The sequence below is a fragment of the Mustela erminea genome, chromosome 8, assembly GCF_009829155.1.
Source record: "Mustela erminea isolate mMusErm1 chromosome 8, mMusErm1.Pri, whole genome shotgun sequence".
In the NCBI taxonomy this organism is placed as follows: Eukaryota; Metazoa; Chordata; class Mammalia; order Carnivora; family Mustelidae; genus Mustela; species Mustela erminea.
In genome coordinates, this window is record NC_045621.1 from 22029287 (window position 1) to 22056224 (window position 26938).

The following is a 26938-nucleotide window of genomic DNA, read 5'->3' on the forward strand; positions in this document are numbered from 1 at the left end:
CTGTGTCAAGGGTAAAGATACCGTGTGACGAAGTCCTTGGCCAGCAAGGATGCTTACCCTTGGGTGCAGTTTGGATGACATGGGTGACATTCTCGATCCTGATCAGCATACTTGAAAATGAAACTGTTTGTCCCCTGTAAACCATCTGGACATTTTTCCACACAGTTCGGGCCATCCTTAAAATGGGAGCACTTTGTGCAGTTGTCAGGTCCCTGAAGTGTGAAAAACAAAACAATGGAGGAAGAAAAATGGATCTTGTTTCCTCTAGCGTTCATGTGGTTTAGTTCCTGACTAAACCACTTCAGTGAGTGGCCGATCGTCCCCTACGGAACCGGAGAGCGTTTTTGAAACGACCAATGGGGATGTTCCTATTGTGGCATTTCCAAGTAAAAGTGAGATGTAAACTTCCCTTGGGTTGTCCATGATTATTTGAACAACGAATTTTAAAACGTACCGTGGTTGAATTATTAGTAATTAGTTTGGGCAAATACACTTCATCTCAAATCAGCTTGTGATCACGCTAAAACTCACATGTCTATTTATAGGGATTTTAGTAAATCACAGTTCAATACTGAGAGCACAATAAAGACACATTCTGATGAACAAATATCAAAAGCCCCAAATAATGAAGTAGGTGCATGCCAAAGAAAATTATTTGGAGAAACTTATCCAATAATAAAGGTGATAAAAATATGACCATAATAAATTTAAATAGAACTAACTCACTTTGTATATCTATGTTTATAATATACAATTATTTTCTAATATGCAGAATGCTAATAAGCAATAATAATATATAAATATGTTTAAATGTCATTTAAAAAGTAAACTTTAAAACTCATATTAAACATAAAAGAATTTTATGGGGTGCCTGTGTGGCTCAGTGGGTTAAAGCCTCTGCCTTCAGCTCAGGTCATGATCCCAGGGTCCTGGGATCGAGTCCTGCATCAGGCTCTCTGCTCAGCAGGGAGCCTGCTTCCCCCTCTCTCTCTGCCTGCCTCTCTGCCTACTTGGGATCTCTCTCTCTGTGTCAAATAAGTAAATAAAATCTTTAAAAAAAAAACAAACCATCATATTGTCTTATTGTCATAGGGTCCTCTTTTCTTTGACTACTTTCTGGAACCTCTTCCCCAAAAGCTATATGTCCATATTGCTAGACAGTTATGATAGTTCACATTAAACACAATTTAGATAAACAAGATACAGTAAGTACAGAGGGAGATAATTAATTTTATTAGGTTTGTAATTATAAATTGTGAATTTGGGAGTCAACAATAACCAAATATTTCACAGAGCTATGTTTTAGTCAGGGAGTGTCCACTCACAAGAGTCTCTCTACATATGTTAATCCAAAAGCAGTCAGACATTGCAAGTTGGTGATACAAGACATCAGGAAATAAATAAATATAATATTTTAAAATTTAAAGATTGAGGTTGCTAATGAAGAACAGTGGCATAAAGAAGAAAAAATAATCAGGAGGAGGTTTCAGGAAATTCTGGGACTGGTGAGGTTCAATCAGGCACCTATTTCACTATTTTGATGTGAGACTTAGAGCTAAAAGAAAATTATCCTACAAAACCTAATCCCCATTCAATCTGAAGAGTTTGCTATTGGTAACTTCTTATTTCCTACCAAAAAAGAACACTTTACATGCTTCCAATTTTAACACCTGCTCATGGGTACTTAGGCATGTAATGCCATCTACTATACAAAATCATTTACTGTGCAAGTATGCTCAGTGGCATGACTTATTGTACAATACAAGGGACATGCTGATGTCTTCTTACAGAACACAAGAATAAAAACCAACTATGAGTAAATTAGGCAGTTATAGTCAAAATTAGAAATTAGGAATTATTTTTCTATAAAATTTTTCTGATGTAAAATAATATCCAGGTAAAATCGGAAGACACAAAATACTATGAAACTAAAATTAAAATCACACTTAATGTTCAAGTATACTTCAAAAATGTTTTATATGTTCCCTTGTTTTTAAGCATCTCTTACCTATTTGACTGTATTATTATGATACAAAGCCTAATGTTCTAAGTTGACATAACTAAAAAATGTCCTGATAAATCCCAAATGAAATGAAATGTAAAGATTCTCCAACTCATTTCCATAATAAAGAGATTTAAAGAAATATGTGTGTCTAATGCTTACTCTTCTATCATTATATTCCCAAAGCTCTTAAGAACCTAAGTTCAGTGAATGAATCAATAAATACAATGATAAAAAAACAGAGGTGAAGGCAATATTGTTCCTTATCTCTGATTTTGAGCTACCCTTGGACTCACTTAGGTACCCAGAAAGCTAAAGAATAAGCTAAATCTTGATAGAAATATTACATTTTTTTCCCTCAGTGACAATTGATGATTTTCTCTGGTCACTACTGTGAGAGACAATGCTACTATTCACCAGGATTCAGTTATCTTCCACTTCTAGCTACATGCTACATGGAAGACTGAAATTCTTCTCCCACCAGGAGTGAGGTATGTCTTGTTTTAGACAATGAAATTACGTAGAAGTGGTTTATGAGACTGCCAGGGCTAACCTCTCCAGCCTTCTCTTTCCCTGTTGCCATGAGGCAGGGATTCTATGCAGACATGGAAATCCCATAAATATAAAAGCATCTCAGAACACTAGACCATCACAAGGAGGAGGGCCGATCTGTAGTGCACTTTACATGAAAAAGATTTAAACATGTTCCTATAACCTACTGTAATATGGGGTTATTTGTTATAGCAGCACAACCTTTACTAACTTGACTTTAACAACTCTTTCAGCTTTTATCATTCTCTTCCTCAATCTCTTTGGCTTATATTCTCATCTTCTAAAACTCTGTCAGATTTTCCTTACTTGTCTTTCTTCTCACATGTCTTTTCTTATCTTTCTTGATAGGAACACACACAGGAGTAGAGAAAGTAAGGCAGAAAGGATAAAGTTGTAAAATAAAAATAAAATAAAATAGTAAAATAATAAAATAAAATAAAATAAAATAAATAAAATAAAAATACCAAGTACAGACATACAAGGATATAAAATCAGGGGCTTGCTTTCTCTCAAAGCTAGCCCTCCCAATATTATCCTAGATTTCAGTCACACTGCAATAGTATAATACCATCCCATTTTACATGTGGCTGTTATGTTCGCTGAAAACATATTATCCTTATTATTCACAGAATTGTTGCCTACGGGGACAGAGGAGGGAGGAAGTGAAATGAATGGAATGTAAAATTTGAGGCACTTCTATAGTTGAGCCTCAGCTTCACAGCATATACATGGTTGACTTTTTGATGGAACTTTCTAATTATTATAGGTTCAGTTTCTTTAAATGGAAAAAGTAATAGTATGCTTCAGATGTAACAGATTTGACAAATATGCATGTATATCAATTATTCTTAGGGAAATATGGACAGCTCAGGAAAGTGTGAGTCCAACATACTAAGTCGTAAGACCAGGTATGGGAATCCCAACCAGCTTTATGACTTTTCCCCTGTCTCATCACATTTTCACCCTCACAAAAAACTTTCCAGAACTTATTAGGTATTTCAAATGATAGATGCCTATTATATGACACATAAAAGCACTTGTGTCTCTAGTTGTGATAATCAGTATGGAACCCAGATATAGGCAAAAACTTAACATAAATTGTAAAAACTGAAAGCCAAGCAACCTCCTAGTGAAAGCAGTTTGGGCTACTATTTGAGCTTGGTCCAGCCTGTTTCTCAGACACCACAACCTAAAATTGTTCTTACCTGCTTAGCATTTCAAGGTTTACTAATCTAGTGACAAACAGGCTTTCTTGATTCTGTGTTCTGATCTTCCACAAATGAATGATTAGGGCTTACTAAACCTTTCCTACTTTTGACTTATTGCCTTTCTGAAGTTCTACACATATTAATTGACAATGTTAACCTTGGGTGGTAATTCTAGGTAGATTGTTGGCTCGACGATGCTGTCATTAAAAAATCAAAATGTGTTCATTAAAAATCTGTTTCTTCATTCTTTCTTAGTTAGCAAATAAATTTGAAAATTGATTTAAAAACATTAACTATTAGGGTTTTTAATGTGTAGTTTATAAACTGTCTCAATCTTTTGAGTAACAAAAGAATGAATACACTGTGAAAACATACAAATTTAACAAAATTAATAAATTAAGTATTTACCAGCATCATTTATACTATAGGAGGCAACATGAGGAATAGAAAAAGCACAGGACTGGTTTTGCAGTCTGCTTTGTGATTATAATTGCACATTTTCTAAAGTCTCAGTCTCTCTGAAAGATACATTGCTTTCTATTCTTTGACTTTGGTACCTAAATATGTTAGTGTTTAAAGAAGTCTTATATAGATTACTTGATTTGCTTTAACACAATCCATTTCAGATTTTTACTTCCCTGTGTTTCATGTCATTTTTTCCAGCATCCACATTTCTCATGCTGCAGATTAATTGTACTTTCCATTAATATCCTTAGTGGGGACAGAAAATAGCCGAATACACCCTTTGCATACTTACTTGGAGATCATTTACATATAAAATTGTCTTTTAGACTTTGGTTCTTCAGGCCAAATCACACCACTTCTTTTTCTCAGAGGTCTGATTTTCCAAGCTTAATCATCCTTGTGGTAGTCCTCTGAACTGTCCAAGTTTTCCACATCCTTCTTTAGATGAAGTTCCAGAACAGCTCATTGGGGCCTAATGGAAGTTTGGAGGCTCAATGATATTTTTTTTCCTAAGCTAATTAAGTGCTGAATAAGCACTCTGGTAGAAAAATTAGTACGATATAAATTGCATATTTATATTTTATACTCTTATGGAGTAATGCTAAGCTCTTAGCTACACCCAAATGTTGGTCCCCAAATAATCTACTGAGAAATGAGTCAATACATAAAAAACTGGAAATTTGTCTAAAGAAGGATGAATATGACACTTTGGAATGACAAAGTCATATTGACTTCATTATTGGGAAAAGGCTTGAATGATGGGAACCAAAGGAAGGTCTAAAAAAGAATTACCATTTTCTCTATCTGGCTAACTTCAAACAAGTAAATGCCAACTTATCCATCAAGACTTTCCTGATCCCACAGCCTCTCTTCCATTCTCATAGCTCTGTTTTTCTCTCTGCTATAGTATTTATCACACTGTTTAAGATTTTAGTTTATAAATGTTTGCCTTCTCACTTCTGTCCTTCACAAAATCCTTCACAACGCCGTAACAGTTAAATAATTAAACACTGATATGAATGTGTTATAGTTTACCTTAAACACCATGAATTTTTACATTTGCATATCTTTGCATGTTTCCTCTTTCCAGATTCTTCTTCTTCACAGCATAGCTCAAACATCACTTCTCTATGGCTTTCCTTCATGCCCTACTTTCTATCCCAAAGACAGATTAATTTATCTCTCATTTGTTCCTATAACAATTTAAACATATATATATCTTATCAATTATTTTGGTTCAATCTAATTATTAATGAAGTTCTCTTTTCTTTTCAACACTGCAATTTTCAAGGGCATATCCATATCCACTTTTTAAATACATGATCTGGGATATAAATATTTAAGAAATTGAGTTTGTAAATATTTCATATCTACTACTAAACTATAAGCCTCTTGAGGGAAGAGTACCAAACACGATTCCTTCCCCCTTGCATGCTATAAACACCTGTTGAATGGATGGATAAATGATAAAGCAATGACATAACATTCACACATGAAGCTAAGGAAGCCAACACAATGACAGATGTCTTCAAGCTTACCGGTCCATGGCAGGTGAGGATGCCGTCTTCCATCTTCTCACACTGGGGGTCACACTCCACACAGATGGAGCCATTCTCAAACTCTCGAAATTCCCTGTGAAAACATCAGCTGCATGAGGTGGTATAAGCAAACAAGCTGTCAACTTAACAAATGAAGTAACATCTGCTAAAAGCCCTATTGGCAGAGTAAATTCTAGAGTCTGTTTCTCTATGTGCCAGGAGCATCAGACTCATTTCCCTGTACATTAAGGAATAAGTTCTCCATTAGGAGAAAAGATAAACTGCAGCCAGATGGCTCTCCTTGCCCTCCAATGGGTTCAACGATAGACTCATTCAGAAAACCTCTCTCTTGCCAGAGATATTCTAGCAGTCTTTGAAAGAAAGAAAGAAAGAAAGAAAGAAAGAAAGAAAGAAAGAAAGAAAGAGAAAGAAAAGAATGTCTCCTCTGATGACACAACAGAATCATTTTTACCTTTTTTAAAGTAAAGCTGTGCCTGTTTGTCTCTATATAAAATTTTACTCTTGGTTGAGCTTTATTTTTTAAACTCTGAAAGAACTATTGTATTTTTCTTGTTGCTAAGTTACATGATATTCCCCATCCCTGTCCTTCAAATCCCAGGACTCTTCAATTTATTTTTGGTGAAACTTCAAAAAATGCTTTGATTTCTTTTCTTCTTTTAAAATAGCTGCCTTGGAGAATTAGAGAAAATATGTCTTTATGGCAGATTTTATATTCTTAGATTATTGATCTAATATCATAACATCTTTTTCAGTTTAAGATCTTTTTGAAGTAATTATATACAGTATAATATAAAAAATAGCTAAATGGTAACATTCTAAAACTCTCTAATTAAAATCTAGGATGATGGTTATCCCTTCCCACAACCTTACATATTGTGGCTATATGAATATTAAATATTATCAATAGTAAGTTTTCTAATCAATATCTACTGTAAAATTTCCATTTCAATAATTGGGTATCACTTAGGTACACTATGTTTAAATATCTAATTCCTAATAATGTATAAGAGGATGGAGCACTGGGTAAAGATAATTTTAGAATGCCAGCTATAAGTCATTAATAAAACTTGACTAAATATTTATAGCTTCTGATTATTTTGTGTCTATATAACATGAGCTATCATTCTAAACTTAAAGCATTGCATATATGGCAATTATAGATTAATTAGGTGATAAATTTAAATTTACTTGTCCCTAGAGTGAAGTGTTCACTTATTTTCATAGTGAATTATCCTATTTGGTTATCATAAAGTCTTATATCATAAAGGTTATTTTTCTGTTGGTTAAATTAAAATTACACATACACTAAAGCAAGATAATTAAGTTTGGGTTTTCAAAATAAACAGCACAAATTGATGGTTTGGTTAGGTATCAATGCACATATTTATTTACATGGATTTTGCATTTTTAAAGTGAGGTGTAGGTTTGTGATGGATTAAGCTTCTTACAAATTTTCTTGAGTTTAAAAGCGCAATTACATAGAAACAGATTTTCTTTTGCAATGTTTTATCAACATGGATTATATACATGGCTTTACAGCGGGAATCTTGAGAATAAAAAGGTCAAAATGACCGATATGTGGGAAGAGGGTCATATATGTGGGATGGTAGGTCAATTGTGAAGAGATTCAAAAGTATCATTTCTATAATGAAATTATAAAACACTGCAAAACCTGCAATCGTCAGCAAATTCTTTTTGTTGTTGTTTCTTTGTTTGTTTGTTTTTTGAGTATAGTTTCTGGGATTGCTAAAGGGTTACATTACTGAATGAAGGTCATAATTTTTGTGGTACTAAAACATTGGTCATGCTTTTCTTTCTCTTCTTGAAAACCCCTTCCGTACAAACAGAGTTGAGGAATAAAGTGAATATGTCATTAAAAAGTCTTGGAGATACAGCATACCTGTCTTTTCTTCTATAGACTAGACTTCTATTTGTGTAGCTTTGGGCTCCCTTCCTTTCTGCTCTCAAAACTGATCCTTATGATTTTTATTACTTTTGCTCTTCATTGTCAGTGTCTCCCTCATTGCTTTTTCTTCCGTTTCCTATTGATTATACTACGACTTTGCCAGAGATTACCTTTCACTGAGTTTGACCTAACAAATCACTGTCTACTGAGCTCAGTTTTTTTTTTTTTTTTTAAAGATTTTATTTATTTGTTTGACAGAGAGAGATCACAAGCAGGCAGAGAGAGAGAGAGAAGGAAGCAGGCTCCCGGCTGAGCAGAGAGCCCAATGCGGGGCTCCATCCCAGGACCCTGGGATCATGACCTGAGCCGAAGGCAGCGGCTTAACCCACTGAGCCACCCAGGCGCCCCTGAGCTGAGTTTTACATATGGAGATTTCTGTCACATTTCACTACTCTGCATTTCCCACAGTCCTGCTGTGTGTGTTACCTCAGCCAATCCTGTGATTCAGAGTAAATGCTCTGGAATCAAGTCCTTCCCAAATCTGGCCAGTGTTCCCAACACCAACACTAATAGGCCTGAAATCCTTAACAGCTCTAGACTTCCTTTTGTAAATATCCTTTGTAAAAGGGAAAAAAAAATTGTGTTTCAATGAGAGGTGTGATTACTAAATATAAAAACTCCTATAAAGAACCTAGATCGGCACTCTTTCTGATGTTTCTATGTTGTTCTTAAAGTTGTAAAAGCATTTGACCACGTCGCCAAATAAGACAATTTTAAGATTGCGTTGCAATTTTTCTCTTTCACTCTAGATGCTTGTGCACTGTAGTTAAGGGTTGCTATATACAGTGGTTTCTATGACCTGGATTTGAATGCTAACAGCCAGGAAATGACTGATTTTCTTTTCCTCTTCAAAAAGTCCTCTTTTGAGGATTTCTTTTCATATAAAAATTATAAAAATATAGGTGCCCTGATTTTGGTAACTGTCTTATTTGTATTTGTTTTCTGCATTTTTAAGGTGACTATTTTACCTAACCATCTAATCAGCTTAGATTAATAGACACAAAAAGAATATCATAATCATCTTAGTAGTAAAATTTTTTTAACAAGCCTTTATTATGCATTTTCTCATTCAATAACCATAGTTATCCTATGAAGTTGACACCATTATTATTCCCATTTTCCATATAAGAAAACTAAGTTTAGAACAATTGGTTTTTTTGTCCAAGATTAAAAGTGATGGAGTAATGAGGCTAGGATTAATTCATTATTCCTCAAAGGCTGTTTCAACTGTGCGGCAATGCTGGAAAAAAGTAGTCGGTACCACAAGAGTGGAGGTGGGAAAATCTATCATTGCATAGGCTAGAATTACATCAGACTTTTACAAGGTACTTTCATTTATTATCTTTCAAACTAACCCTTGAACATGATTTCCTAGAGCCCTACTGCTACTGCAAAAGACATAAAAAACTTTAGATTTCTTTAGTACATTTGATCTAATGACTTGGAAAAAGTTAAACTTTCAAAAGCAGTTTGGAAGTCAGTGTTGTTTAATTAGAAAACTGGTATTTTTCCTTGGCTTTGCTTTTATTATTTTGCAGATGTGAGACAGAGGATGGTATATGCATCCACGTTTTTATCCAGTTCACATTTATGAGAAGGTTAAAACTGAAATATTAAGAGAAAAGAACAGTATCTGGAAAAGTAGCAGGATGGAAATCAGATGCCCTGAATTCGAGTGTTGGCTTGACTCTTGAAATGGCACTGGCCAACACTTCATTCTACCAGTTTTCATTGTTTATAAGATGTTGCTGTTAGAGAAGTTGGTTTCTGGAGCTTGATCCCTCTTTAGAATTGCTTATTTTAAGGAAGGCATGTGTTGTGATGAGCACTGGGTATTGATATGCAAATAATGAGTCACTGAACACTACATCAGTACTAATGATGTACTTTAGCCACTTAGAGGTCATTTAAATAACAAAATATTGTACCCAAAAAGACATGTTGGAAGAGATCTTGTAAAATACATTGTAAAAGACATCTTTAAAAATAATTTTAAAACAATAAACATTTGAATCTGTAAAAAAATAAAATGAGGTAAAAGAAGAAATGAAATAAAGAACCTCAAAACTGCACTTTTACAGAACTGTTGAAAATCCTTTCAGTAGAAATATAAGAAAATGTGACTCAGGAACAGTACTAAAAAATGTATTATCACACTAATGAAGGACAACTGCGATGCATGAAATGGTATGTTATGATAAACTGATTTTATGAGTACATGAAATGCCATGCAACAAGATATATATACTAGGTTTTACCATTGGCAATGTGATTATTATAGCACCAGAAGGAATTTAAAATTCCTGATTTAAAATACTGCTTAGGTTATCTTTAGAAAGTGGCAGAACACCACCAAAAACCCCTTCAACTACAAAGGCAATTTTTCTATAGGGCTAAGCAGTTGTCAGAGACATAGAAATATGTACTCTTTGTTTCTTATAGACATAAGTTGATGGAAAAAAATCAAAAGTTATTCAGTAATTCTAGGTGAAAATTAAGAGGCAAGTTTGTGAAAAAATATTACTGGGACATCTGGGAGAAAAGTTTCCTTGTCATAATCTTCATAAGGAAAATAAGAATATGTCTTTCAATTTTGTTTCAGTATACACAGCTATAATTTATTAAGAATGGTCTATTTCAGTATAATTTTTGTAATAGTACATATTTGGACTTGTCTTATTTCAAATAAAATTCTTTCCCCTTAAAACAATTCCTCTATGCATTGTTGTCTCCTTTATGCAAAAAGGTCTTCCCTTAAAAACCTCACCAGCACACACAATCTGCAATTTTATCATTTTCTTATCATTTAAAAGTCTGAACCAATCAGCACCTCAAAGTTTAGGAGGTAAAGGCGACGTGGTGAGATGCCTTACCCATCATAGAGGTTACAAGACTCAATGCAGCTCCTTCCTCTGCTGAAACGACGGCAGGACAGGCACTGGTCGGGGCCAGGTCCCCAACAGCCATCGCCTGAGCACAGATGGTTGCACACCATTCCCGCAGCAGCTGGAAAAGAAAAAGACAAATTCAAGAGTGAGATAAAAAAGAAGGCTGTGTTCAAACTTAACCATTAAAAAACAAACAAACGTTTAACCATTTTAATGTGAATCTGCCCAATGATGCTATTTCTGAAGAAACTGGTTTGAAGGGGATGTGTAGCAGATAACTCAGTCTGCCTACTCAGTGTGACCCACACCACTGTCAACTTCTTCTATATCACAGAGCTCCATCACTATGTGTGTAGAACCACTACATTTTTCATAAGAATGAATAAACGTAGATTGTCTACATCAAAATTCTAGGAAGGAAGGGTGATAGCAATTAACCTTCCCATTAAGGCAAGGAGCAAACCATGCCTTTCTCAACCCAACCCTTTGTTCCACTAAGACACCAAAAATTTTCACTTCACATCCATATGAGAGCTTCATGAAGGAATGGAATAATAATTGTCTTTAAAAAATAACATGTAGAGAAAGAAAAAGAATATCTGGAAGGCAGGAGGAATGAGAGAAATGGAAATAAAATACAAGTTTTTTACAGGCTTCTGCTTGCCTTGATATTTAGTCGAATTGGCACATGTAAAGAAAGGGTTTTGCAACTATGCGAAACAAATTGTAGTGGTCACTGATGAGGACGTAAAGAGATGAATGTAGTCGCAATGATCTTTAGCTTTGTCTCTATAGAATCTGCTAATGAAAGTGCTGCCAAAGAATTTGGGGACTGTTTTAAAATTGCCACTTAAGCTCACCATCTCTGTTTCCTTTTATATTAACATTTATTCAGAATATTGCTCCAAGGAAGATGTGGTCCATATACACTATGGAGTATTATGCCTCCATCAGAAACGACGAATACCCAACTTTTATAGCAACATGGACGGGACTGGAAGAGATTATGCTGAGTGAAATAAGTCAAGCAGAGAGAGTCAATTATCATATGGTTTCACTTATTTGTGGAGCATAACATATAGCATGGAGGACATGGGGAGATTGAGAGGAGAAGGGAGTTGGGGGAAATTGGAAGGGGACATGAACCACGAGAGACTATGGACTCTGAAAAACAATCTGAGGGTTTTGAAGGGGCAGGTGGGGGTGGGAGGTTGGGGGAACCAGGTGGTGGGTATTATAGAGGGCACAGATTGCATGGAGCACTGGGTGTGGTACAAAAACAATGAATACTGTTATGCAGAAAATAAATTTAAAAAAATTAAAAAAAATCAGAAAGTTAAAAAAAAAAGAATATTGCTCTTTATGTGGAATAACATGATTTTAGTAAAGGGATACTAGATGTTGAATAGGAAGGGCCTATAAAGACCTCAAATGTCTGTAAAGTGATTTGAGTCATCTGAAACACAACTGCATGTGGTTTTCATAAAATATTGGGAATTTCCAAGATTCAAAAAGCACATCAAAAAATCTTTATCTTCCCATTATATACCAAGGTTAATTATTATAGGATGTAAGTTGTCATAACAAGAGCATTTGTAGGATGGGTTGAGATAATACGCGAGTGTAATATAAACAGGGGAAGATGTCCATGAATTCTACCTTTTTAAACATAGTTTTGAGAAAGAAATTGCCAGCATTCATGATGTTAACTTGTTTTAAAAAAGTAAAATAGAATCGTCCAATTCATGTATTCTTCCTCTTATATCGTGCAGCCTAAAGGGGGTCCCTATGCTAAACTGTGGAAAATTTTTTCTCAAGGCGGTGTGAGACTACCAAGTCTTTTTACTTTACTTTTTGCTTAATTGAATAATCTCTTCCAACATAGTTTAAGAGAGAAACTATGTAACTGTGCGTTAGTGTGTTTGGCAGTTTCATTGAGGTATACATGATACATAATACATAGCTCATACCTAAAGTGTACAAATAGATATTTTGACATATGCATGCAATCATGAACCATATACATAATTAGAGTAATGAATGTATCCATTAACTCCAAAAGAATTCTTATGACCTTATGTAATCCCTTCCTCTTTCCCCATCCCTCTCAGACGACCATTGATCGGCTGTTACTTAATATACATTAGTTTGCACTTTTTCTTAAAATTTTATATAAATAGAAGCATAGAGTATGTACTCTCTCTTATATAGTTTTTTTTCACTTTGAACAATTATTTTGAGATTTATCTATGTTGCTGTGTGTATCAATATTCATTCATTTTTATTACTAAATATATTCCATTGTTTGGATATGCAACATTTTTTAAACCATTCACCTATTGCCACACATTTAGACTGTTTTCCACTTTGTGCTATTAAAAATTAAGCTACTATAGGGGCACCTATGTGTCTTGGTCAGTTAAGTGTCTGACTCTTGATTTCAGTTCAGGTCTTGATCTCAAAGTCATAAGATAAAGCCCAATATCAGGCTTTGTGTTTATTATAGAGCCTGTTTTAAGATTTTCTCTCACTCCCTCTCTCTCTGCCCCTCCCCACACTGCTCCCACACACTCTAAATAAATAAATAAATAAAATCTACTATAAACATCCATGCACAAGTCTTTGTATAGCCATATGTTTTCATTTTTCTTCAGTAAACACCTAGGAGTAAAATGGACATAGTAGGTATAAGATTAATTTTTCATGGAATGGTCAAATTGTTTGTCAAACTAGTTGTATCATTTTATATTCCCAATAGTAATAAGCTCAACTCAAGAATTACAGTTCCTTCACATTTTTGCCAATATTTCATATGATCAGTCAGCTTAATTGTATCCTTCCTAATAAGTATGTAGTGATATCCAATTCTAGTTTTGATTTGCATATCCAAAATAATACCCTATGGTACTGTATGGTACTCTCCAGAGAAACAAAATAAACAAAATGAACAGGATACATATGATTTCTTATAAGGAACTGGATCCCATCATTTGCCCAGGAAAGCATAGTTTTGGTCTCAGTCCAGAGGCCGAGAACTGTTACCACAGATGGTATAAGTCCCATCCAAAGGGCAGGAGATGGCCAATGTCCTGGCTCCGAAGTCAGACTGGAGAGAGTGAATTTTCTCTTCTTCTTTCCAGGCGTCCAGCGGACTGGATGATGCCTCCCTATTTTGTTTCACTTAGCCTACAAATTCAAATGCTAATCTCATCCAGAAACACCCTCATAGATACACTCAGAAATAATGTTTAACTAAATATCTGGACACCAATGACGCAGTCAAGTTGACACATAGAAGTCACTATCACAAGCAGTATGTAAAGATCCATTCATTTTTTGCATATAGATAACCAACATTTCCAGTACCATTTTTTAAAAACACTCTTTGTCTTGCCTTTGGAGGTGTGTCTTGCAAGAAGTTGCTGCAGCCAAGGTCAAAGAGGTTGGTATCTGCATTCTCCTCCAGGATTTTGATGGGTTCCTGTCTCACATTTAGGTCTTTCACCCATTTTGAGTTTATTTTTCTCTATAGTGTAGAAAAGTGGTCCATTCTTTTGCATGTGACTGTCCAATTTTTCCAATACATTCTTTGAAGAGACTTATCTTTTTTCCATTGGATAGTCTTTCCTGCTTTGTTGAAGATTACTTGACCATAGAGTTGTGGGTCCATTTCTGGGTTCCTTTTTCTGTTCTATTGATATCTGTCTGTTTCTGTGCCAGTACCATACTGACTTGATGATTATAACTTTGTAATATAGTTTTAAACCTGAAATTGTGATGCCTCCAGGTTTGGTTTTCTTTTTCAACACTCCTTTGTCTATTTGGGGTGTTTTCTGGTTCCATACAAATTTTAGGATTGTTTGTTCCATCTCTGAAGATGTTTTGATAGGGATTGTATTGAATGTGTAGCACTAATGTGTAACACTAACCTAAAATTCATATTTTGTTGTTATTTTTATAAAGCATAGTCTGTTACTTAATAAAGCCAACTTTAAAATGTTTTAATTACAAGAGCAAAGTAAAAAAGTGTTTAGAGGTATCTCAAGCATAGACTTTTTTATACATTTAAAATCTCACCAGATCATTTTTAAATTCCTCAACATCTAGACTCAGTAATAACCACTCTTATTTCTTCCATATCTACTCATGGTTTATGCTCTACTTACACTTACACTTACAATCACCTTGATAAGGTAAATTTTTCTTCTGCCTCAAGAAGTTCCTTGTTATTTCTCCTTCTTTTTCTTTCCCCCAGGAAGGAGTGTTTCATTAAGTAAAAGTTAAATATTGTATCTTTACACCACATAATTTGTAGCACAGACATTTTTAACAATATTTGTTCTTCCAATTCATGAGCATGGAATGTTTTTCCATTTTTTTGGTGTGTCTTCCTCAATTTTTTTAATGAGTGTTCTATAGTTTTCTGAGTACAGATCCTTAATGTCTTTGGTTAGGTTTCTTCCTATGTATCTTGTGATTTTGGGTGCAATTGTAAACAGGATTGATTCCTTGAGTTCTCCTTTTTCTTCCTCATTGTTCATGTATTAGAAATGCAACTGATTTCTGTGCATTGATTTTATATCCTGTGACCTTGCTGAATTCCTGTATCAGTTCTAGCAATTTTTTGCTGGAGTCTTTTGGATTTTCTACACAGAGTATCACATCATTTGAGAAGAGTGAAAGTTTGTCTTCTTTCCTGATTTGGATGCATTTTATTTTATTTTTTGTTGTTGTTGTCGTCTGAGTGCTGAGGCTTGGACTTCCAGTACTATGTTGGAATGAGCAACCTGTCATATTACTGACCTTAGGGGAAAAGCTCTCAATTTTTCCCCAGTGAGGATATTGTCTTCCAGCTCCTGTAAGTGCAAGGTTAAGTTGTATATTTGAGACTTTCCTTGTTTCATGAGGAAGGCCTGTATTGCTATATATTTCCCTTTTAAGACCACCTTTGCTGTATCCCAAAGGTTCTGAACTGTCGTGTTTTCATTTTCATTTGCTTCTATTTATTTTTTCTAATTCTAGTTCTCTTATTATTTCAGCCAGATCTGCAGTTCCTTCCTCTGCTTAAGTCTTGAACCCTTTAAAATCATCCATTTAAGTTGGAATCAACTTCTTCCAAGTTCCTTTAATGTTGATATTTTGACATTCTCCCATGAATCACAAATGTTCTTAGTGGCATCTAGGATGGTGAATCCTTTCCAGAAGGTTTTCAATGCATTTTGCCTAGATCCATCAGAGGAATCACCGTCTGTGGCAACTATAGCCTTATGAAATATATTTTAAAATAATAAGACTTAAGAATCAAAATGGGCTTTTTGATCTATGGTCTGCAAAATGGGTGTTGTATGAAAGCATAAAAACAATAATCTCATATACCTCCATCAGAGCTCTTGGGTGACCAGGTGAATTGTCAATGAGCAGTAATATTTTGAAAGGGATCTTTCTTTCCATGTACCCGGTCTCAAAAGTGGATTTAAAATAGTCAGTAAACCATATTGTAAACAGATTGCTGTCATTAAGGCTTTGTTGTCCATTCAGAGGCCACAGAGTAGATTTAGCATAATTCTTATGGGTCCTTCAATTTTCAGAATGATCAATGAGCACTAGATTCACCTTAAGTCACCAGCTGTGTTAGCCCCTAACAAGAAAATCAGGCTGCCCTTTGAAATTTTGAAGCTGGGCATTCACTTCTCTCTAGCTATGAAATCCTAGATGGCATCTTTTCCAATATAATTTGGCCTCATCTACACTGAAAATCTGTTGTTTGGTGTTTTTATTTTTAGATAACTATAAATTCTCGTAAGCAATACTGCAGAGAGATCCATGTTTCCTTTACCCAACTTCCTCTAACGGGAAGATCTTGGAGAACTATACAGCTCAATGACACAAACAGAATATTGACATTGATACAGTCAAGTAACAGAAGATCTCCATCACACAAGAATCCCTAATGTTGCACTATAAAGCTCTATAATATTTGTTTATATGTCTTTGTGTAAATATAAATTTTCATTTGTTTGGAATAAATGCCCAGGGGTATAATTGTTAGGTCATATGATAGGGTTATTTTACTTAATATTTGCTGTTTCTGAGAAAGTGCTGAACTATTTTCTAGAGTGGTTGAGCCATTTTACATTCTCACCAGGAGTATATGAATCAACTCGTTTTTTCTCTTGCATTTGGTTTTGTCACTCTATTAATTCTAGCCATTCTGATAGGTGTATAGTGATATCTCATTGTGGATCTAATTTTGATTTCCATAAAATGGATAATAATTTTGGCATATTTTTAAGAAAATAATTTAAAGACTCTTTTTTTTTTTTTTTTTTTTTTTTTTTTTTTAAGAGAGGAGGGTAAGAGGCAGAGAATCTCAAGCAGACTCTGAGCACGGAGCCTGACATGGGGCTCTATTTCATGACCTTGAGATCATGCCCTAAGCTAAAACCAAGTCTAACGCTTAACTGATTAAACCACCCAGGCACCCAATATTGACATCTTTTAATATGCTTATTTGCTACATGTATATCCTCTTTAGTGAAGTGTATCATTATGTCTTTGCCCATTTTAATTAGACACTTTTACTGTTCAATGTTGAGAGTTCTTTATATATTCTATTTATCTATCTATCTATCTACCTATCTAACATCTAACTTCTCTCTCTCTCCATCTGATTTGAAAATAGTTTCTCTCAATCTGTAGCTTGTACTTTCATCCTCTCAATAAGATCTTTATTCAGAGCAATTGTTCTTAGCTATAAAATCCAATTTATCAATTTTTCCCTTTATATACTGTGGTTTTGGTGACAACTTCAAATTCTCGTTGTTTAGCCCTAGGTTCCAAACAATTCCTCTTCATAATTTTCCAGATACACTCTCTATATTCATTAATATGATCATGTGATCTTTCTTTTTTTTATTAAATATGGTATATTACACTGTTTGATTTTCTATATTGAATCAGCCTTGTGTCCCTGGAATAAACCCTGTTTGGTTATGCTGTATAATTAATTGTATATGTTGTTGAATTGTTGAATACTATTTGCTATACTTTGTTAAGGATTTTTGCTTCTATATTCTTTGAGCAATACATTGGTTTGGTTTGTAACTTCCTTTTTCTTGGTATTCTCTGTTCATATATGGATCTTAATCTTAAAAATCATCATGTGAAGTAGAAATAATTATTAATTTTACAGAAGGGCAGCGGCTCAGAGAGGCTAAAATGCCCCAGGCCACAAGTGTCAGAGTGGTGTTTTAAACGTGGTCCTGCCAGTTCTCTTTACCACCCAATGGGATGAAACTCTCAGCTCCATAACCCACCTCCTCTGACATTATGTGCCAGGGAGGTTGGGGTACTTCATTATAGCTTGGTGAGGGTAAAAGCCTACACTCCCCGTTCCTTTCCTGGCATTGATGAAGTTGGAGCCACATTTTTTTTTCCTATGGTGTTTGCATAGAGTAAAGCAGTTTGTCTAAAAGATCTCTGCTCTAGTTAGTATGTCCCTTTCCTGGTCCTTTGGACAGAAAGAATAGGATTTTGTTGTAGCTTTTTTGGTCTGCATCTGTCAGTGTTTCTGAGTCAGTCTTCACCTCCAAATCCGTGATATAGGAGAGAGAACAAAACAAAACAAAACAAAAACCTACAAGACTCACATCTACGTCCTTTCTTGAATTTCAAGTTGCCAAACCTGTCTTCCTTCATCTCCCCAAGTTTCAAAATCTTATGTTTCTTTTATATACAAAGCCCAGGTTTTCAGTTGTGCATAGCAGAGGGAATAGGGAAAGGTACATTTAATTCATCTTCCCTGAAGCAGAAATCCCAGTATACATCTTTAATTTACTGCAGCCTATTTTCATCATGTTCTACTACTATTTCATTATTTTCTACTACTTCATGTATGCTCTAAGAACCCTAAGATAGGAGATATATATATATATATATATATATATATATATATATATATATTTCTCCATTCTTAACCTTTAAACTATTGCCAGATATTCTGTTCTCTACAGTATTCACCACACACTCATTATTTTAACACTTAGAGTGCCTTTTGAAGAGAATTAAATAATAAGATTATATATATTTATCTATGTGGTGCTCTTCATTCCATATATAGATCCATATTTTCATCTGGTATCATTTTCTCCTGAATAAAGGATGTCCTTTGGTATTTCTTTCTGTGCAGTTTTCCCTTGGTGTTGCTCTCTCTCTCTTTCTCTCGCTCTCCCTCTCTCTGGCACTCTGACTGCAAACTCCAGCTGCCTTGGTCTTCCTGGACTCTCAGTTTTGCCTTCTCAACTCAAGCAGTTTTTGGAATTCTTCCTGGGTCCCTCCTGACTGTTCCATGGTCTAAAAATTCTCTCAAGGTAGTTAGAGCAAATTACCAGGCTCATGTCATTTGTTTCTTCACTCTTAGGGATCACTCTCCTTCATTATCTGATATCAATTCTCTTGCCAACTGTCATTTTATACATTTTGTCCTTCTTTTGGTCGTTTCATGGGGAGGGGTAACTCTGATCTCTGTTATTGTATCTTGGCCAGAAAAGGACATTCTAGGTTTTTTTTTTTTTTTAAGTAGGAATAGTAATTTGATTACTAGTAATAGTGATAGATCACTATTAATAGTAATAGAGTAAATAAGTTGTATTTCTTAAATTCAACATGGGATTACTTGCTGTTTATTTATAAACAAAAGTTTTTATATAATAAATCTCCAAAATGTCCCACACAACTTCTAAGCACTCACAAAATTTTACTGAAAATTATAATTCCTTCTATTTTGTTTTAATTTATTTACTTTATAATCATAATCCTAAATAATACAGAAATGTAATTTTTAAAGATAGTCTGAAAGAACAGAGACTGAATAGAGTGTTTTCCTATGTAGATAAATAACATTGTACCTCTTCTTAAATACATTATTAATTATTTTAGGTAAGTCATAAAATTTGTGACTTTACTAAATTGTGGTTTTATTTAATTGATTTATTAAGTTGAATTTATTAAGATTTATTAAGTTGAATACCACATATTATAACTATTTTTTTCTTCATATCATGTAGAGATTTCAAAAATTGAATGAGTCAATGTTCTACTTGGGAAAGGCTGACAGCTTATCTGTTATTTTTATTTTGAACTAATAGCAAGAGTTCTTTCTTATTTATTCATAATGCAAAGAAAGAGAGTTCTCCCACTGTACAAAAGAAATGTCAGTTGAAATGGAATCCTAACATAGTTTCATATCATTGATTCTCTAGATTTATAAGTGACTTTCACTAACCAATGAAGATGTAAGGAGTAAAAATAACGGTTCAGTTAAGCTGACTGAACATAAACATATTAAGATCAAATTCTATGTAATAAAGAGCTAGAAAGACGCAAAAAACTCATGATATTAACTAATAAAAAGTTGTAATACCCATGTTTATAAATATTCAGCCATTTTAAGGTTATTTATAGTCCATATTCTGAAACATATATATTTACATACAATTCTAATGTATACTTGCATCAGAGTAAATCCTTAAAAGTGAAAAAAAGTTATATTATAAAAGCAGCTTGTAAATACAAGCAGAGTATATTCAAAATCACATCACAGTGTCATGAATCTGATTTGCATTCATCACTTTCAAATCCTTATAGAAAATAAAATTAAGCTTTCAAATTCTTTGTCAACTTCCAAGTCTCTCAAATATATGCTTAATTTCTTGCTTCAGAATGTTGACAAAGCCATTAATTTCCCATGGTTATTGCCAATTTTATGATAGCCCATCAACCTTTTGTCTATTTCACCACTTTATATTAATTTTTCTCAGGTTTGAAGCCTCATTCTTTAATCCCTTCTTTTCTCTCCCAATATATGGAAAAGTGAAACCTGCCTGCTTTGCTATTCTGTTACACACTTTGTATTATGTGGAGAGGAGAATTTTAGCTTCACCAAAGCGCCTACCTTCTTTTCTACTGCCAACTGTCTCCCTTAGTCTGAATTCAAATGCTCAATTTTAGAACAGTTTTAGATCAAGATCTATCGGAGGAAAGTAATAATAAACAGAAAACCACAACAATTAACTTTCTTCTCATTTTTTCCAAACCACTAGATGATGGTCTTAAAGGCTGGTTGATCATTTTCTCCAGAGTGAAACCAGGAGAAGTGTCTCCACACAGCACAGAAAAAAAGGCCAAGAAAGCTACTTTGAAATTCTTTAGAAAAAATAATTTTTCAATCAGCACCCAGAATTCAACAGTTCTTTGACCTCCCAGAGTGTTAGTCACATGGGAAGGAATAGAAGGCCTATTCAATGGCTTATAGTTCAAAAAGACATTACAAGTGTCTCTAAAAAAACTTAACCAATGTAGCTATTAGGCAACCTTTAACATGCTCTGTAACGTGCTCTGTTTTCTCTGGAAGCTGTAAAATAGATTTTTCTTTATCTCATCTGAATTGTACCTATTAAAAACTTGGAGTTATAATAATCTGCTTTGTATTTCAACCTTTATATGGAATATTGAACCTGCTTTTATTAAAACAGAGGCAAGCCTAAACAATGGTTCTTGCTACTATGTTCCATGTGTTAGAGTAAATGCATTAGTTCAAAATATGCAGAAAAAAATAGAGTTTCTTTCATTGTACTAGACCATCTATACTGTTTGCATTACTTATTATATAGAGGAATGGATTTGGTCTGGAATATATTTAGACAGACACCAGTAATCTTTTTTTGTTAGCTTGTTTTTTAAGTCTAATAAATATGATTTAGTTGCAGTAGTTCAGTTTTGGAATCAGACCCGTACAGGTTCAAATCCTTACTCTATGACTAGCCATGTAGCCTCAGGCAATTATTCATGTGTTGCTCACATATAACGTGAATGGTAATACCTCCCTTTCAGGGTTATGATGAAGAATAGATCACATTAACAGAGTATTTAATGCAGTATTAATTTAATTTAATCACTTATCTAAATTAAGTCCTCAGTAAATACATGTAAAAGAAATGTGAAAACACAGACGCATATTCATGTGTTTACTTCTAAAATAAGCTGAGAAACTACTTACTTTATGCTGGACACTGCCAAGAAATGAGGATATGATGAAAACATGAAATAAAATACATACTGTCTTACCTAGACCTTATAGTCTAGTTGAGGAGACAAGCATTAGATAATCATTGAGAGGGAGAGAGAGAGAGAGCTTGAGCACTGACAGAATATATCAGTTCTTCTAACCTAATGGGTAGGTCACATGAGGTCAGTCCACATAAGAAGGAACTGAGATGAGAAAGATAAGTAGGAATTCTTTTTGTTTGTTTGTTTGTTTGTTTGGTGCAAAATGGTGGTTTATTGAAGTGCGGGGACAGGACCCGTGGGCAGGAAGAGCTGCTGCCCGGGTTGTGAGAGATGGCAGGTTATGTACCTTGCAGTTGGGGGAAGGTGAGGGGAAGGGAGGTTTCAACGAAACTTTCATATGCTCAAGAGGGCCTACAAGGTGCCAGGATACCAGAGGCCTTGCAGGCTTGATCACTGTTGTCTTTTGGCCAGCCATTCACATTTCTGCTAAGTAGCAATTCTTAAAGCAAAGAGGGCTGGGGGAAATTGGGAATCACAACTCTAGCCAAGAGAGACTGAGCAGGGAACAAGATTAGTGATTTTAGAAACTTGGCTGGACACAGACAGTGAGTGGGAAAGCAGTATCAGATGAACTAGTGAGGTAGACAAGGGCCAGATAATGCAGGACTTACTGGCCATTTATAAGATTTTCTGCTTTGTCGAAAGAGTTGTGGGAAGCTGTTGGAAGGTTTTAAATAGGAGAGTAAGGATCTTTTTTTTTTCTTTCTCTAAATTTTTATTTAAATTCTAGTTAGTTAACATACAGTATAATACTAGTTTCAATTGTAGAATTTGGTGATTCATCGCTTCTGCATAATACCTGGTGTTCATCACAAGTGCACTCCTTCATACCTATCACCTACTTAAGCCCATCCCCCGACCACCTCCCCTCTAGCAACTCCCAGTGTGTTCTCTACAATTCAGAGTCTGTTTCTTGGTTTGTCTCTTGCCCCACATCCCCATGTTCACCTGCTTTGTTTCTTAAATTCCACATATGAGTGAAATCATGTGGTATTTGTCGGCCTCTGTCTCATTTATTTCACTTAGCATTATGCACTCTAGCTCCATCTACATTGTTGCAAATGACAAGATTTCATTCTTTCTTTTGGCTGAATAATGCTGCAGTGGAGATAGGTATGCAGATATCTCTTTGAGATCTGGATTTGATTTTCTTTGCACATATACCTAAAAATGGGATTGCTAGATCATGTGGCAGTTCTCTTTTTAATTTTTTGAGGAACCTATATGTTGTTTTCCCCTAGTAGCCACATCAATTTATATTCCCACAAACAGTATGCAAGAGTTTTCTTTTCTTTACATCCTCACACTTGTGATAGATTGTCTTATTCTAATATGTGTGAGGTATGGTTTTAGTCTGCATTTTCTTGATGATTAGTGATGTTGAACACCTGTTTTCGTGTACTAGTTAGCCATATGTATGTCTTTTTTTTACAGAAAGTCTCCTCAATTCCTCTGTCCATTTTTAAATAGGATTGAGTGATATGGGTTTCTTATGTAATTTGTGCATTAATGCCTTATCAGATAGATATATGATTTGCATATATTTTCTCCCATTTGAAGGCTGCCTTTTCGTATTATTGATTTTTTTCTTTTCAGTACAGCAACTTTTTGGTTTGATGTAGTCTCACTTGTTTATTTTTGCTCTTTTTGCTTCTGCTTCTGGTGTTGTATTCATAAAACCATTGCCAAGACCAACATTAAGGAGCTTACTACTTCCTACATTTTCTTCTAGGTATATTATGGTTTCAGGTCTTATGTTAAAGTTCTTAATCTATTTTCAGTTAGTTTTTGTAAGTGGTGTAAGATAGGGGTCCTATTTTGTTTTTTTGCACTTGAATATTCAGTTTTCCCAACATCATTTATTGGGGAGACTATTCTTTCCCCTACTGAATACTGTTGGCTCCTTTATCAAATCAACTATGTATGTGTGGGTTTATTTCTGGGCTCTTGATTCTGCTCCATTAGTCTGTACCTGTTTTTGTGCCAGTACATACTCCTTCAACTACCATAGCTTTGTAATGTAGTTTAAATCAGAAAGTGTGATGCCTCAACCTTTGTTCTTTCTCAAGATGGCTTTGGATATTCAGAATCTTTTATAGTTCCATAAGAATTTTAGGATCATTTTTTCTATTTCTGTGAGAAATGTCATTGGAATTTTGATATATATGACTTTAAGTAGTCTAGGCATTTTAGAAATATTAACCCTTCCAATCCATGAATGTGGGTTATCTTTCCATTTATTCCTGTTTTCAGTTTCTTTGATCAGTCTTGTAGTTTTTGAAGTGCAAATTTTTTACTTCCTTGGTCAGAGTTTTTCCTAAGTATTCCTAAATTGTGTCTTTTTCATACACAGTCTTTATTATGTTGTAATATGTTTCTTCTATTTCTTCTTATATCTAATTTCTTGAGAGCTTTTTTCATGAAAGGATGTTAAATTTTGTCAAATGTTTTTTTCTTTTTCTATTGAGATGATCATAAGTTTTGCTTTTCATTCTCTTAATATCATGCATCACATTTAATGATGTGCATATTTTGAAACATCCTCACATCCCAGGGATAAATCCCACTTGATCATCATGAATGATTCTTTTCATGTGCTATTAAGTTCAGTTTGCTAATACTTGGTTGGGGAGTTTTGCATCAATATTCATCAGAAATATCAGATTGTAACTTTCTTTTCTTATAGTGTCTTTATCTGGCTTTAATATTCAGACAATATTGGCCTTGTAAAATGAATTTGGAACTATTCCTTTCTCTTCAATTTTTGGAGGAGTTTGAGAAAGATTGGCATAATTCTCTTTAAATATTTGGTATAGCTTACCAAGAACACCATCTGCTCCTGGGCTTTTCTATGTCGGGAGTTTTTGATGACTGATTCAATCTCTTTACTGTTTATTGAGATTCCCTGTTTTTGTTTTTGTTTTTGTTTTTATCATGACTCAAACTTGTTAGATTGTATGTTTCTAGTAACTTACCCATTTTTTTTCTAGGTTGTCTAATATGTTGCCATATACCTGTTCATTGTAATCTCCTAGGGATCTTTTGTATTTCTGTAGTATCAGTTGTAATGCTTCCTCTTCTGTTTATAATATTATCTGAGTCCTCTTTCTTTTTACCTTGGTAAATGTAGCGGAAGTTTTGCCAATTTGTTACTCTTTTCAAAAAGCCGCTATCCATTTTAGTAATACTTTTTTTTTTCTCTATTTCATTTATTTCTGTCCTGATCCTTGTTATAGCCTTCTTTTTGCTAACTTTGGACTTCATTTAGTGGTGGATTTCCAATTCTTGATGTATAAAGTTTAGGTTTTTTATTTGAGATCTTTCTTTTCTTTCTTTCTTTTAAATGTAGGCATTTATTGCTATGAACTTCTCTTAGGACTTCTTTAGCTGCATCACATTAGTTTGGTATGCCATGTTTTCATTTCTTTCTTTTTTTTTTTTTTTTAAATACTAGTTGCCTTCTCTTTTTATTTCCTTTTGGACCAATTGGTTGTTATATGTCTATGTATTGTGGATTTTCCAGTTTTCCTCCTTTTATTGATTCCTCATTTCATACCTTTATGGTCAGAAAAGGTAATTGGTATGACTTCCATCTTTTAAAATTTGCTAAGACTTCCTTTGTGACTTAAACATGATATATCCTGCAGAAAGTTCCATGTGTGATTGGAAGAATATATATTCTGCTACAGTTGGATGGAATTTTCTTTATGTTAGGTCTATTAGTTCTGAAGTATAGTTCAATTTCAATGTTTCCTTATTGAGTTTCTGTATGGATGATTTATCCATTGTTGGAAGTGGGGTATTAAATTCCCCTACCTTGATTATATTGTTGAGATCTGTTCGAACGCTTTGTTGTTGCTTGCATATATATTTACAATTGTTATATCTTCTTGGTGAATTCATCACCCTATCATTATATAATGACCTTCATTGTCTCTTGTTACACTTTTTTCTTGTTACATTTTTCTTTTTCTTTTTTTTTTTTTAAAGATTTTATTTATTTATTTGACAGAGATCACAAGTAGGCAGAGAAGCAGGCAGAGAGAGAGGAGGACGCAGGCTCCCTGCAGAGCAGAGAGCCTGATGTGGGGCTCGATCCCAGGACCCTGGGATCATGACCTGAGCCAAAGGCAGAGGCTTTAACCCGCTGAGCCACCCAGGCGCCCCATCTTGTTACATTTTTCAATTAAACTCTATTTTGTCTGATATAAGTATAGCTATTTGGTTCCTTTGGGTTTCCATCTACGACCTCTTCTTTAGACTAAAATAATTTGAGTTGGGCTTCTGTCATTAAAAGAGTGCTGGATTAATTTCTTTATGCATTTTTAACAAATAACCTAAACTTAGCATTTAACACAATGCAAATTTAGTCTCAGAGTTCTGGAGGTCAGTAGTCCAAAATATGTCTTAGTGGACTAAAATTAAGGTATCAGCAAGGCGGATTCTTTCTTGAGGCTTCAGGAAATCATTTGTTCCTTGTCTTTTTCAACTTCTAGAGATCACCTGGGCATCCCTTGTCTTGTAGCTGCTATCATTCTGACCTTTGTTTTCATGATCACTTCACCTTCTCCTTTAGTCAAATTTCCCTCTACCTCCCTCTTATAAGGACACATATGATTACACTTAGGGCCTGCCCAGATAACCCAAATTAACCCTTCCTTTATTAAGATTCATAACTTGATCACATCTGCAAAGCGTTTTTTTTTTTTTCATACAAAGTAAAATTCAGAGATCTGGGGAATTAGGATGTGGACATGCTTGGGAGAAGTGTCATTATAAAACTGTACTGTGGTAATCTCTATAAGTAGGGAAAGTTATATATATTGTATGTATATGTATGGAATGACAGTGTAGTCTTTTGTTACATGTTAGAATGAGTTCAGACTTGCAAAAGTGGGAGATAGAAGTGGGGAAGTAATTGATAAGGCTTACCTACTCATTATATTGAATAGGTTAAATAGACATGACCCAGTGCTTTATTTAGTCTTAAGTGTTCCAGTTACTGTATGTCTGACTTAAGGGAAACTGGGAAGGTAATTCTAATAGGAGAAGATGACCGGCAACAGTGACAACAGTGGCAAAATATTAGAAAGTCCTTTAATATTCTTACAATACTGAGTACATTATAAAGAAGGCACATTAACTGTAAAAGAGTAAATTTCTAAGTATTT

At 34.4% G+C, this 26938-nt stretch overlaps 1 protein-coding gene across 5 annotated transcripts in view; it reads right to left on the reverse strand.

Moving 5' to 3' along the window:
- The window catches only part of ERBB4 (erb-b2 receptor tyrosine kinase 4), a 1157734-nt gene that overhangs the window by 252647 nt on the left and 878149 nt on the right, over positions 1-26938 (reverse strand). For all 5 annotated transcript variants that reach the window (XM_032354684.1, XM_032354682.1, XM_032354680.1 and 2 more), the window contains 3 exons: positions 10626-10758; positions 5766-5859; positions 58-212 (listed from right to left, as the gene is read on the reverse strand). In XM_032354684.1, coding sequence (XP_032210575.1) covers positions 58-212; positions 5766-5859; positions 10626-10758 — 382 coding nt within the window. The remainder of the gene's footprint in view (positions 1-57; positions 213-5765; positions 5860-10625; positions 10759-26938) is intronic.